We start from the raw sequence: 13,648 nt of genomic DNA, 5'->3' as shown, positions 1-13,648 counted from the left end.
GATTAGAAGAAAGAGAGAGAGGCAAATGCTACATGGTTGGATGGTTAGAAGATTAGGGCATTCACGGGTTAAGGTCAATCTGGCACCAAGTGGCATACTTTGTGGCGTTAAACTTTCAGGGGCAATTGCGTCATTTTAATAAGTCTGATATTTTGCAATAAATCTGAAGTTAATATTAAGGGGCAATTTTGTCTTTTCATATGATTTTATTTGGATGGAATTTCTTTAAGGGGGTGTCATTGTCCCAAAAATAGGTAAGTTTCATCGCTGTGTCCTTTTAACAAATTTCAGGGGGTGCTATTGTACTTTACCCTAAAACATTTTCAGAAGCTAAACACAAAAAAATATTTTAAGAAACTTTGCCAAACAGGAAAATATAAAATAAATAAATATATTCCAAAAGAAGTTATCCATTTCTTTCTCCTAGTTAATATTATTAATATGCCTGATCTCTTCAATGCGACTTTTACTGAGTAGTAACAGGCACAATGATTTATTGCCTTCATTACAAGTTTGGAATCCAACAGAGTTGGATCCTGGCTCAGTTCGCCTACCGGTGAGTAAAGAATCTCAGTTCCAAATAGAACTCTGAAGTTTTCTTGTTCCGTGTTTAGTAAATCAAGCTATGAAAGGAGCCGGGTTTGGCTGCCTTTCAATCAATCAAGTGTTAATGTAAAAATATTACATGATTTCGGAATGATTGGTTTCAGCCAATCATCGCTTAAGTCATTTAAAAAGTTTAATTTTTTGTTAATGTGTAAAGTGTTGGGTGATGGAGACCAATGATCCAGGTCCCATTTAACATGGGAAAGCTTAAAATTAATCCATGCCTTAATTTTGAATTAGTTAGAGCATGTTAAATGGTCCCTGGATCATTGGTGTCCATCACCCAACACTTTACACATTAGTAAAAAATTAAACTTATATATATATATATATATATATATATTTGTAAATTTAATGTGTCAGAATAGATTTACATGAAAAATTTGAATTATTTATACCTTTTGTGTAAAAATATATCCTCCTATAATAACCAACCAGTATCATGCCTGGACCCTACATATTTTTTATAAACCTACTTAATATAGGGTTGATTAATGAGAAAGAGGAGGATAAAGTAAATATGTTGAGAGGTTAATGAGAAAGAGGAGAATAAAGTAAATATGTTGAGGTGGCTGTGTAAAAATGTTGTGTATAGGTGGCAGTATGTAAAAAGGTTGTGTATACGTAATAGTATAAATTTTACACAAAAGAATGTTTTAACATACTGCTGAAAATGCTCTTCTACAAATGTCAAATTGCATATTTAAAGGGGACATAGCAAGATTGGCAGAGATTTGGAAGGTAAATCTTTGAGATTTAGCTTTTTAAAAGGCACTTCTGCTTCAAATAGCGCGTGTGTTGTGTGACTTTTACACATTTTCTAAAGTAAAAAGGATGAAAAAACATGCAACCCCTTGATGAATTTACAAGAATATCAAAATTAAGAACACGCTGCGATCAAATAAGATGATTGAATAATCATTTATCCATCATCACCATCTCTCAAAACTTTTAAAATGTGCAAAATTGAAATTCAAAATACCCAATTTTCAGAATCTCATATATATAATTTCTAAGAAGTCTGTCCAAGATCTGATCGAGTCAACAGAAATGTTGAATCCAATCAAACAAAATAAAGAAATTCTGTAGACCTAATTTTTCACGATCACAATCGTCACAATTTCTTGAATAAATAAAAAGATATAATCCCTTGACATAAGAATTATTAAAAACACACCAAAATAAATTCAACAATCCACCATGAAAAAAAAAAAAAAAAAAAAAAAAAAAGGGGGGGATAATGTGCAGAAAGCCATCTGTAGTATATGTTTTGTTTGTTGAGCCGATACGAGTGTTCAAAAAAAAATATATAAGTTTGTTTTGTGCGCAATGTCTTCCCTCCTTTTTAAATACAAGCACTGTCCTTATTTTTAAAGAAGGTGCATGTTAGTCCATATTTTTTATAAAAATGTGTAAATAAATCCATCTAATCACTTTTTGGCAAAAAAATAAATATAAAAATTCGATTTTACCCCCTCACATGATGTGTATAATCCTCTCTCACAAGAACACCACGTTTGTTTAAATTATTTTTTTTTTAATAGTGTATGCTAACTGTAGGATTTATATATATTAAAAAATATTAACAAAACAATATATATATACACAAGTGAAATTGGGGAAGATAAAAATAAAAACAAAATCTAATTTAAATTAAAATGAACTGAAATTTCAAATAATAATAATAATAATAATAATAATAATAATAATAACAACGGGATTAAAAAGAAAATACAATAAATGCATAAGTGAATCTATTTTAACAAATTTTATTAAAAATATTGATCTGTAATCACTTATACGCTTTTAAAAAGTTAAACCAATATTCTTTCTACTTTTTTTAAATAATTTTATTTTTGTTTCCGACTACATATAAAAATAGAAATGATTAGAATATAATAGAAAATGTAAAAAATAAAAAGGAAAAAAATAGTGTCTCCGGACTAAATATAAAAACAAAAAATATTATAGTAGAATAGAAAAGGTAGGAATTAAAAAGGTAAATTACTAAAACTGGGCAAAAAGAAAGACAAAAAATAGTGTCTCGGACTACATATAAAAATAGAAATTATTAGAGCACAATAGAAAAGGTAAATAATCAAAAGATAAAATAAAAAATAAAAAACGAAGTATCACGGACTACATATAAAAAGAGAAATTATTAGAATAAAATAGAAAATAGAAAAGGTCAAAAATAAAAAGATAAAATCAAAAAGGAAAAAAAAATAGTGTCTTGGACTACAAATAAAATAGAAAATATAAGAATAAAATAAAAAGGTAAATTTCTATTAAAACATATAAATAAAAAATAATATACCGAAACACAATTATGTACTGAAACTCTTTATATTTTTAATAATAATATAAATATATAAATAGTTGATGACAATTGCAAAAATGATCATTTTACATGACGTATATTTTTACCTATTAATTTATTCCAGTGCCATGAAAGCATTACAATAATAATTATAAGTTTCAGGGAGTATTTGTACCAAATCGATAATATAAGAGGGTTTTAAACAGCAGCTTCTTCTTCTTCTTCTTCTTCTTCTTTTTCTGTTTTTTTTTTTTTTTTCTTTTTTTTTTTTTTGGCACTATATGGATAGTAGTATATGGAGGGTTTTTTGTAATTATACTAAAATTGAAATGACCCGGTTGTCCAATTCCTCCTTTTCAAGTCGGGAATCTCAATTCTTTAATTTGGATCTCAATTTTCGAAACCACTTTCCGATTCAAACTTTAAAATTTATTCTAAAAGTAAACCAAAAAAAAAAAAAAGTGAAATTGAGGTGGACTATATGTCCTAACCTCCTACCTCCAACGATTGATTTGGTTGAAAAAGATTTAACTCTGGTGCCTGATGAAAAATTAAATTTTTGAATCAATTCTTTTTAGGTTCAAATAATTTTTTAATCCACATTTGTGGACAAATTTGAGTTTTAGCTGCTTCCTGTGAATTAGTAGGGAGGAAGCCTCAAATTCCCTTATCACTAGGGATGGTAAACGGGCCGATTGGGTAGGTTTTGAATAGGGTTAAATATGGACGGGTCAAATATGAGTTGTGACCCATATTCAACCCGCTTTTAATCGATAAAATATTGGTTAGGTGAATATGGGTCGGATCAACCCGTCACAACCCGTTTTAGGGAAGAAAAAAAGTTATTATTTTGGATAATCTCATTATTATAGTTTTTAATTTTAGAAGAATTAAAGTTTGTAAAAATATGTATGGATAATTGCAAATCCTCTAACTTATTTTAAAAATTCTTTAAATTTAAATTTATTTTGAAAATTCTTTAAATTTATATTGCTAGACATGCATGAATGTAAGATATTATATATATATATATTATATGAAATTATCTCTAAACTTTTTTATAGAATAAATAATTAAATGAATAAATCAGGTCGTCCGACTTTGAAATACAGATGTAAATATAGGTTTCTTTCGAGTCATAGTATTACATACACGAGGAGTCTATAATGCAGAGAGAATCTTGGAGAGAGAATTTTAGTGAGAGATAGAGAGAATTTGGGTCCATGATGCAAAGAGAATCTTAGAGAGAGAATTTTAGAGAGAGATAATGGGAAATAGAGATAATTTGGGATCGTTTAAGAGATTTTAGAAAGGAAGAAGTGAATTTGAGTCAAATAGAAGTTGTGAAATTGAGTCTTTTATATAATGGGTAAAATATGGATCAAAATGGATAACTCATATTCAATCCATTTAACTCTCTATAAAAATGGGTTGAATATCACCCATTTTGACCCATATTTTAAAATGGTTTACTCATATTCATTTAAAAACGGGCGAATATGAACGGATTGGTGGGTCATGACCCATTTTGCTACTCCTACTCATTGGGAATAACCAAAAAAAAAAAAAAGGAAAAAATCTACAACCTCCTCCCGTTTGAATTAATATATTCTGTTTGGTGCTTGTTAAACCAAAAATGTTACTTCTATGATATTACAATTTTGAGTCATAATCATTTTGACTCATATTTTAAAATAATTCACCCATATTCATTTTAAAACAGGCAAATATGAACGGATTGGTGGGTCATGACCCATTTTGCCACCCCTACTCATCGGGGGAATAACAAAAAAATAAAAATAAAAATAAGAAGGAAAAAGTCTATAACCTCCTCTCATTTGAATTAATATATTATGTTTGGTGCTTGTTAAAAAAAAAAATGTTACTTAAATAGTCATACAATTTTGAGTCATAATCATTTTGACCCCTATTTTAAAATAGTCTACTCATATTCATTTTAAAACGAACAAATGTGGACGGATTGGTGGGTCATGATTTAGTTTGCCACCCTACTCATCGGGAATAACCACCTAAAAAAAAAAAAAAATGGAAAAAGAAAAAGTCTATAAACTCCTCCCGTTTGAATTAATATATTCTGTTTGGTGCTTGTTAAACCAAAAATGTTACTTCTATGATCTCTACAATTTTGAGTCATAATTACGGTTTACTGTGACGAGAGCTTGAAAATTTAAAATAAAAAGAAAATCGGATCATCGTAGTTCCAAGCAAAATGGAGGGTGTTTGTGTAAAATTGCTTTCCCAAGTCAGAAAAGTCATCATTCATCAACACCACCACCTCTCGATCTGTCTCTCATCATCTCTCAGAGAGAATTGAGGAGAGAGTACGAAATCAGAGAGCCAAGCACTGTTATCTCTGTTAATCTCAGTAACACGCCATAAAACATGTCTTCTTCAGGCTTCAGCGGTGATGAAACGGCACCGTTCTTCGGCTTTCTCGGAGCTGCTGCTGCCCTAGTTTTCTCTTGTAAATTCCTCTCCACTTTCCTTCTAGATCTCTTTCTCTCACTTTTTAGCTTTCGATTTTCCTTTTACTCTGTTTGTTTCCCTGGAAAATGAATTTTAAGGAAAAGGTAACATACATCAATACAAAATGAAATGGAATAAAAAAGATTTGTTATTCATTATACGGATAAAGTTTTTCCCGTGGAAAAAGACTACCCAATATGTGCATTTTGATCCTTATATGCATTGAAAATATATAACAACAACAACCACCCTTTTTCCCAACATATTTGGGGTTTAGTTTTAATATATAAATTTACAGAAATTGCAACAACCCTTTTTCCCAACATATTTGGGGTTGAGTTTTAATATATAAATTTACACAAATTGCACATTAAGCATGTTTCGTATAATTGTCCTGGAAAAGATTTTTTTGGAATAAAATATACAAAAATGGACTTGGGTTTGTTTGTTTGTTTGTCTATTTATGTAAAGGTTTCTTATTGGGATGATATATTAACTATTGACCGTATATGGAGTTCCATCTTCCTTATACTGCGAAAGTTTGATGAATTGATTTTGTGTTATATGAACAGTTTTTTTTTTTTTTTTTCGGTTTTAGTGTTTTTAGTGGCTTCCTTAAATCAAACCTCTTCTAGACATGATTTTGTTTTTTTTTTTTTTTCTTTCAAATTTTACTAGGAAGAAATGTTAGGGATTTAAATATTTTAAGTGATTCATATGGTTTCAAATTTGAAGGTATGGGTGCTGCATATGGAACTGCAAAGAGTGGGGTTGGTGTCGCCTCCATGGGAGTTATGCGGCCTGAACTCGTCATGAAATCGATTGTCCCGGTTGTTATGGCTGGAGTTTTGGGGATATATGGGTTGATTATTGCTGTAATTATTAGTACGGGTATAAACCCAAAGGCCAAATCTTATTACTTGTTTGACGGGTATGCCCATTTGTCGTCGGGTCTTTCTTGTGGTCTGGCTGGTCTTTCCGCAGGAATGGCAATTGGGATTGTTGGTGATGCAGGAGTTCGGTAATTTCTTTACTGGTGCATTTTGGTTTTCATGGATTTTGATGGGTCTTTGATTCATTAGTCGATTGCTATTATATAAATTTTGTTTATGCGTGTAATTTTATCAAGATAGGGCATAATTATCAAGATAGGGCATAGAAATATATCTTCAAGAGATAATGGCTTGTTTGATTAAGTTAATCTGAAAACATATTTTAAGAACTCTAAAAACAAAATTCTGTGTACACAGAACTAAAAGGACTGTTTTATGAAATTCGGTCTCTTTTTAACTCTTTTTTCAGATATTACTTTTTCATTTTGTGACAATCAAATGAATTTTCAATTTGCTTTACTTTTCTGTCTGAGAATAGAACTATTTTCAGAAACTGAACCTAGTAGACCAAAATTATGTATCTTTTTTGGAGCAAAGTGGGTAGCGTGAGTTATTTACACTCTAATTACCTTGTATAGTGCAAATAATTAACGTTAACGTTATTTACTTATCAAAAAAAATAAAATAATTAACGTTATTTGCAAAAATTGACATATTGCTATTTTTGGTATCTTATGAGAGGTATCTGATAAACCTTGTTGACAACATTATTTTCTGCCATTCCCCCCATTTTTATTCAATACTCAACTCAACACAATAAAGCATTTTCCCAATTATGTAGGGTCAACTACACGAGCCTTGTTTTTTCATTCTGCTATATCTAAGATCATAATTTTAGTCAAACCACATGTTATCATATTTTTCCTTACTAATTCTACCCATAGATCTTCCCCTTCCCCAAGCATCATCCTCAATGTGGACCATGCTAATCTTCCTAAGTGGCCTATTTAGTGGTCTTCTTTGCATTTGTCCAAACCATCTGAATCGATTCTCTCATTTTATCTCTTGTTGATGCTACTTCAACTATATCACGAATGTATTCATTTTTTTTTTTTTTTTTGTAATTTCTCGTCTTGTTGCACATACTAGACAGGAAACATACTCCTCCATTTATCTCATCCGGTATTGATTCTATTATTTTCATCAACTTTAATTTTGCCTTCATTATGAATAATTGAGCCTAAATAACGAAAATGCTCACCTTTTTTTTTTTTTTTTTTTTTTTTACCTCTTGATCCTCACATTTCACTTTATCCCTACTAGTATTTCTAGATTTACCTAAGTTATACTCCATATATTCAGTTTTATTCCTACTTATCTCAAACCCTTTTACTTCTAGAGCTTCCCCCTTAACTTCGAATTCCAGACATACTCCTCTAGTTTCATTAATTATAATAATATCATCAAAATGTAACATACAACATGAAACTTAATCCTGATTGTGTCTTGTCAGTTCATTCATAAAATGCTATTAAATTTTGAACAGATACCCTTTTACGTCTAGAGCTTCCCCCTTAATTTCGAATTCCAGACATACTCCTCTAGTTTCATTAATTATAATAATATCATCAAAATGTAACATCCAACATGAAACCTAGTACTGATTGTGTCTTGTCAGTTCATTGATAAAATGCTATTAAATTTTGAACAGATAAAAGCACATATAACACTGACCACTTTTGAAATTCTCATTCACTTTCTATTAAGTAGCCATTTTTTAATGGATGTCTAGTTGGATTTCGGTACAGGTTTTATCTATTTGGGACACTATTGGGGGTTAAGGGAATTAATTAGTGCTTCTTGGAATGAAAATGTGTGGAAATTGTTGAATGTGTTTTTCTCATGTTGTCAATGGTCATTAAATAACTTGAAGTTGGTTAAGTTTATACTTTTTGTGTCCTTAGCATCCAATAAATCTATGGCATGGCCGCATGGGGTTTATTACTTTCTAGTAACCTTTTGAATCGGACTCTCAACACGTATAATGGGAAGCTGTGTCCTAGCCTTGCATACCAACCCAAAGACATGGATCGTTTTTTCGATAGCGTTAGTAGATAGGGTGAGTAAAATGGATAAGTTTTACATCAATCGGGGAAGGATTTGTGTCCATTTACCCTTCTGTTAATGTCCAAAATAAACAATGGAAACTACTATCTGAAGAAACAGAGGAACACAATTAACTATCTGTGATGCAACATCTCTTTATTCATGGCATAGAGGAATGTGTAGTGATACCAAGTAGTGAGTCAAGTTGGCACTTCCACATCAGCGATGCTCAAATTTGTCATTTTATCCCTCATTTCCTTTCAATTAATAAAGACCTTATATAATTTGGCACTTGACATCCCAAGTCATGCATGAGCCACCACTTTTTTGTTTCTTGCATTGAAGGCATACCCCAAGAAGCACGGTCTTCCCAAGAAGTGAGCCTGAAACATGGAGGCCTGTGAATGACTCTGCCCCAGCCTTAAAAAGTGCACAATAACTAGGGAATGTTCATTTTCTAGTAATGATAGGACACTGCTAGTGACTTTTGGGCCTCTCATAGGCCTTAAAAGGACACATTTTAACTTAATCAGAGAATGCAGAGGATTGATTTCTTTTATGTTTGCTTGATTTCTCGTGTGGGACCAATTTTATATGTATTTTGATTATTGACAAATGGTGTGGGATTGTACACTTGAACTTGAAAGATATAGGAGAAGAATTAGGTTTTTGTTGCATGGAGGCATATTTTGGTTTGTTCTCTGATTGCCATTGAATGCAACTGGTTCTAGAAAAAAGAGTGGATAACAGTAATTAGCAAAATTGGTAGATACAAGCCTTGCAACGAAGTTAACTGCAGCGTGATTGCTGTTTTTGGAGATGCAGTGGCCCTTTATGACTGGTATTTCAAGGCAATTCTACAGTCTTTCAGGAGTAATTTAGATTGTGTTGGCGACATGGATTTTGGAAGGACATTTGATGTTATTAATGACATTAAAATATTTGCAGATGAGGATGTGAAGGTTGCACATATTTGTAGAGGAATTCCTATGGAGTGATATGGAACCTTTCCTCTAGGATAAACTTTAAAAATTGGAGGTTTCCTTGGAGAATATGTTTTAAGGATCACTGGAAAGGGGAGGAGAGGAGTTTTTTTTTTAATCGTATCTTTCTTCCCTTCTCTAATTAAGGGTGAACTTATATGGAAGTCCGTGTTACTTCTAAAAGTATCCTTTGTCCTTGTATAGGAGTAATTGATGAAATCTTGATAATAGATAATTTTGCATTAAAAAATTGGACTATTGCTTGTCAGCGTGTGCTATGGATAGCAAGCTCGAATATAGGTAGCCATTTGGTCACTTATGGTCCTTCCTCTTATTCCATCTTGATGAGCCATGCCTTGCTCTTTGAGAATGTTCTCGAGGGTTTGTTATGGGTCAGAATGGTTAGATATGTTGTGTTTGAGTGTCTTCTTGATGACTCGATAGGATTTGAACCTAAGGCGTATCCAACCCTGCTCCACACCACCCTTTCCCTTTACCACCTGGGCTAGAGTCCAAGCGTAAGGGTGGAATGTTGATGAGGGTCACTCTTTTCAAGATTTTTTGGATTTCATGGAGAGTAAATTAGTGAAGGATCACCAGCAAAAATGGATGTGGAAAAAATGATTACCTTGATTATTTGGACTAAGTTTTGGATCTTTTGCTGGTACCGGTCTTGCAATGTTTTAAATTTAGTCTTTGTGAGATACGGGGCAACCTTTTTTATGAGTTGGAGTTGGTAATAGGGCTTGTTTTGCAAGGTTCATTAGGTTATTTCCTTACTTTTTGTTGACATTATTTAAAGATTCAAGAGCAAGGGTGTGGGGAAAAGCATTATCATCTTCAGGAACCAAAGTCCAAGGGTCTTTGGAGTTCTTTGGGAGTGAACTGCAGAAGGATCTCGAGGATACCAAGATGCCACAAGAGGATGTGGAGTGTAGTTATATTATTCGGTTGTCATTTGGAGCTATTCTGTCCCTAGCCTAGCGATGTGCATGTTTTTGACTTTGTTAATAGATGAAAATTTTTGTTGTTAGTTGAGAGTTGGTTTATGATTTTTGTTTTCTCAGGCCATTGAATTTTTTCTTTTCTATTGGTAGGTATTTCTTATACTCCATTTGTTTAAAAAGATACTTTTGTACTTTGCATAAGAATAACAAAAGGAAAATGAGTATTTTTTTGCACAAAACACTGAAGATTTAGTGTTTAGTAGTGGAACAAACTCTCTTGAAAAGTATCACTTGTTACAGGGTTGGCTTGATTTCAGCTTTAAATGTTCTGATCTGTTTGTGCTGTGAAGATTTTCTTTCCTCCATATGTTTAATTGGTTTTTTAAATAATTGTTCTAATTTAGGGGTTTCTTTGCGACTTATGGAAATATGGTTTCACTAGATCGAAAAAATTATTTACCAGGACATGGTTCTTAAATATTCTGTCTCTTGCTAAAATACTTTAAATGAAAGATGTAGAAAAATTCATGAACTGTGAATCTTGAGATGGGGAATAACCATTATGGGCAGTCAGGTGAGGCATAACCGTGCAACTGATTGGCTTTAAATATGGGGATCCCGATCACCTTATCTAGAGTAGTTGTGGATTGTATGATTGATGACTGTTTTTGATGCAACTAATTTTAAACATGTTTAAGAATGGCATCCACAGTGTCTAGCTATATCTTTTATTGAGAAAGCTACTATCTGTATTTTGCATTCATGTGGATCATAGCATGCATGAGACCCAATTGCTATTTGGCAGGCATCAGAGGTTCATTGGAATATGAGAGAAAAGTCTGGCAGCTTTAGGATCTTTATTATTTGTCCAATGGAGCAAAGTTATCTTTAAATAAGCACGTCCTAGATGCTTTCCTATAGTTTTGTTTTCCTTTTTTTGAGTTCCATCGTTTTTTGTTAGTTCCATCATTATTACTTGTTGATTGGGTACTTCACAGAGAATTCTTATTTGTTGCAAAGAAAAGGTGTTTATATGCAGTATCATGATCTAGGAATGATGTGTACTCTCTATAGTGCTGGTTTTGACCTTTTTTTTTTTTTTTTTTAGCCATTTCAACTGAGCCTCGGGATATTGTAATTCATGTATGAGACTAATCAAGCATTTGAACTTAGTTTATTAAGTAGTAGTGAAAAATTTGATGTGGAGAATGATAGATATTGTCATATTGAAGAGGATAGTGGGCCAACAATTGGGTGAATAGCAATTGCTGGGGAATGCATGCAGGGTGCTCCTTTATGGGAGCAACGAAGTGGTATTGCAGTGAGTGTGCTTTTCTTTTAGAAAGATTTGGAGTGGGATCGGTAATTCGTTGGCAAGCTAAACATGACAGGTTTGTGGCGTGATAACCTTTGTTTAAGGTTCTTTTTGTGGATTTTTTGCCATTGCTAAAGAAGGAAGCACATGTAAGCCATAAGGAACCTCAATGGGGTGATATAGGATCCCTCTACTTAAAGAAATTTACACCACTTGTAGATTTTATAATATGTTGATCTTTTAGAAAGATCTTATGGCTTCAAATTAGGGTGAGAAGAGAACATAGAATGTGTTTGGGGTCTTTTCAACAAGTGTACATGTCAATCCCCTAGCCATCAACCTCTAGTTCATTTCATCGTAGGATTGTATAAATTAGTATCCTAGTTTTTAGTTGAGAGTTGTGAGAGAAAGTAACTCTCATGAGAGAAATTGGCAGTTAGGGTTTTGTGGTTTCTTGGGGTGGTGAGAATTGGGAGTGAGGGAAAAACGGAATGGGGGAAACATAGATTGCTTCATGGCTCCGAGTCTCCGACACGGCGACACCAGTAGGAAACTTGTTATTTGTGGATCGCTTTAGGGCTTGGGGGACTGATTGTCATTTGAATGTTATGTCTCTCTTTAATCCTCTGTAGTTTATCTTTGATTCAACGTGGATAAGCATCTTTTACATGTGGATGTTGGCAGGGGTTATGCTGTAATGCTAAACCATGTCAAATTCTGTTGTTTCTTGCATTTTTATCCCTTGTTCTTAATTATCTGGATTAATTGGATATAGGTGTGATGGTGCTCTTCCAAGTGCAACAGTTCCACTTCATATTCTCAGCCACTTGGCCTTGGGAGCTTCAAAATCAGGATTGTGTTTTATTTTCATTATCTAGAAATGATTCTTTTTTTTTCCTTTATGAAACTCTATGGAGGCTTATAGTGGAAATTGAAGTATGTTGCACAAGGTTTTTAGGTTTGAGTTAGATTGATGACAAAGTAACATGCAGATTTTTATCTATTTTCGTAAAATGTGGGCCTGATGCTTATTACAGGGTTAGAATTCATTCAATGATTCCATCATTTCCATTTTTATTGCATGCTGAACTTTGTTCTGGTTTTCCCTTCTTTTTCCCACTAATAAGTAGAACATTGAAGCCTGTGTCGTGTGATTATTTTCAGGGCTAACGCACAGCAGCCCAAGTTGTTTGTGGGTATGATCCTTATCCTCATCTTTGCTGAAGCACTTGCTCTCTATGGTCTCATTGTGGGGATCATTCTCTCATCCCGAGCAGGCCAGTCTCGTGCAGATTAAAGAAGGGCGATGTTGGTTTTCCTGCTAGTCTTGACATTGTAATCAAAATATTGAGATCATTGGCTGCAACTGGTCTATATTTATGTTAAAAAACTTCATACTTCCGTGAGAGTTCTTAATCTTCTGGATTCTGTAATGAGTATACTACCAATGTCTGATGATTGCTTTCATACATGTCGTTTTAAAGATGTTTTACTTTAAAACCGCTTTTTATGGAGATGTTAACCAGTGCCATACTGTATTACTGCTCCTGTATGAATTTTTCTTCAGGCTTCCTCTGTTTATGAGTAAGTTATGGAATGTGACGAAATGATTTATTTTCACTTTTTAATATTTATGAGTGTCGAGGAAAGAAGTGGAAAGAAAATAGGGGAGGAAACTTTACTTTTCTTTACCCCCTCCTCCCTCCCTCATTTGATTTGCGAGTATTCTTCTTTATGTTTCCTTCCTTTTCCTAAGATCCAAACAGAGCCCAATAAGAGTAACATATTGACTGGCTGAAACGTTCTTTATGAATTGGTTTCACTTTCAACTAATGAATTGCTCGCCTGTTGCGCACAATTTTCAGGTTTTTTAGTTTTAATCTTATGAAAGTGTCAGAATGGTATATGGTTGAAAATGGCGTATATTGTTTATTAATTAAATATAATTGTCAAATTATTTTAGATTAGATTCAACTGTACAATCACTTTCGAAACTCGGTCAAATTCATTAGCCGACATCTCTTAATAATATATAGCGGTATATATAGATA

The 13,648-nt window shown here is 32.8% G+C and overlaps 1 protein-coding gene across 1 annotated transcript; it reads left to right on the top strand.

Annotated features, from left to right (window-relative positions):
- The first annotated feature begins 5,222 nt into the window (after window positions 1-5,222).
- On the top strand, window positions 5,223-13,225 carry LOC132273713 (V-type proton ATPase subunit c4). Its single transcript, XM_059774758.1, has 3 exons — window positions 5,223-5,411; window positions 6,149-6,434; window positions 12,762-13,225. Exons 1-3 carry the CDS (start codon window positions 5,330-5,332, stop codon window positions 12,892-12,894), a joined length of 501 nt encoding a protein of 166 aa, XP_059630741.1. The 5' UTR covers window positions 5,223-5,329; the 3' UTR covers window positions 12,895-13,225.
- Window positions 13,226-13,648: the final 423 nt, after the last annotated feature.

This window comes from Cornus florida, unplaced genomic scaffold, assembly GCF_030987335.1.
Source record: "Cornus florida cultivar Cherokee Brave unplaced genomic scaffold, ASM3098733v1 CherokeeBrave_3.0.0_Hap2_Chr09, whole genome shotgun sequence".
In the NCBI taxonomy this organism is placed as follows: Eukaryota; Viridiplantae; Streptophyta; class Magnoliopsida; order Cornales; family Cornaceae; genus Cornus; species Cornus florida.
Note: the sequence above shows the minus strand (reverse complement) of the source record. Positions and strands in the feature narration are given on the sequence as shown.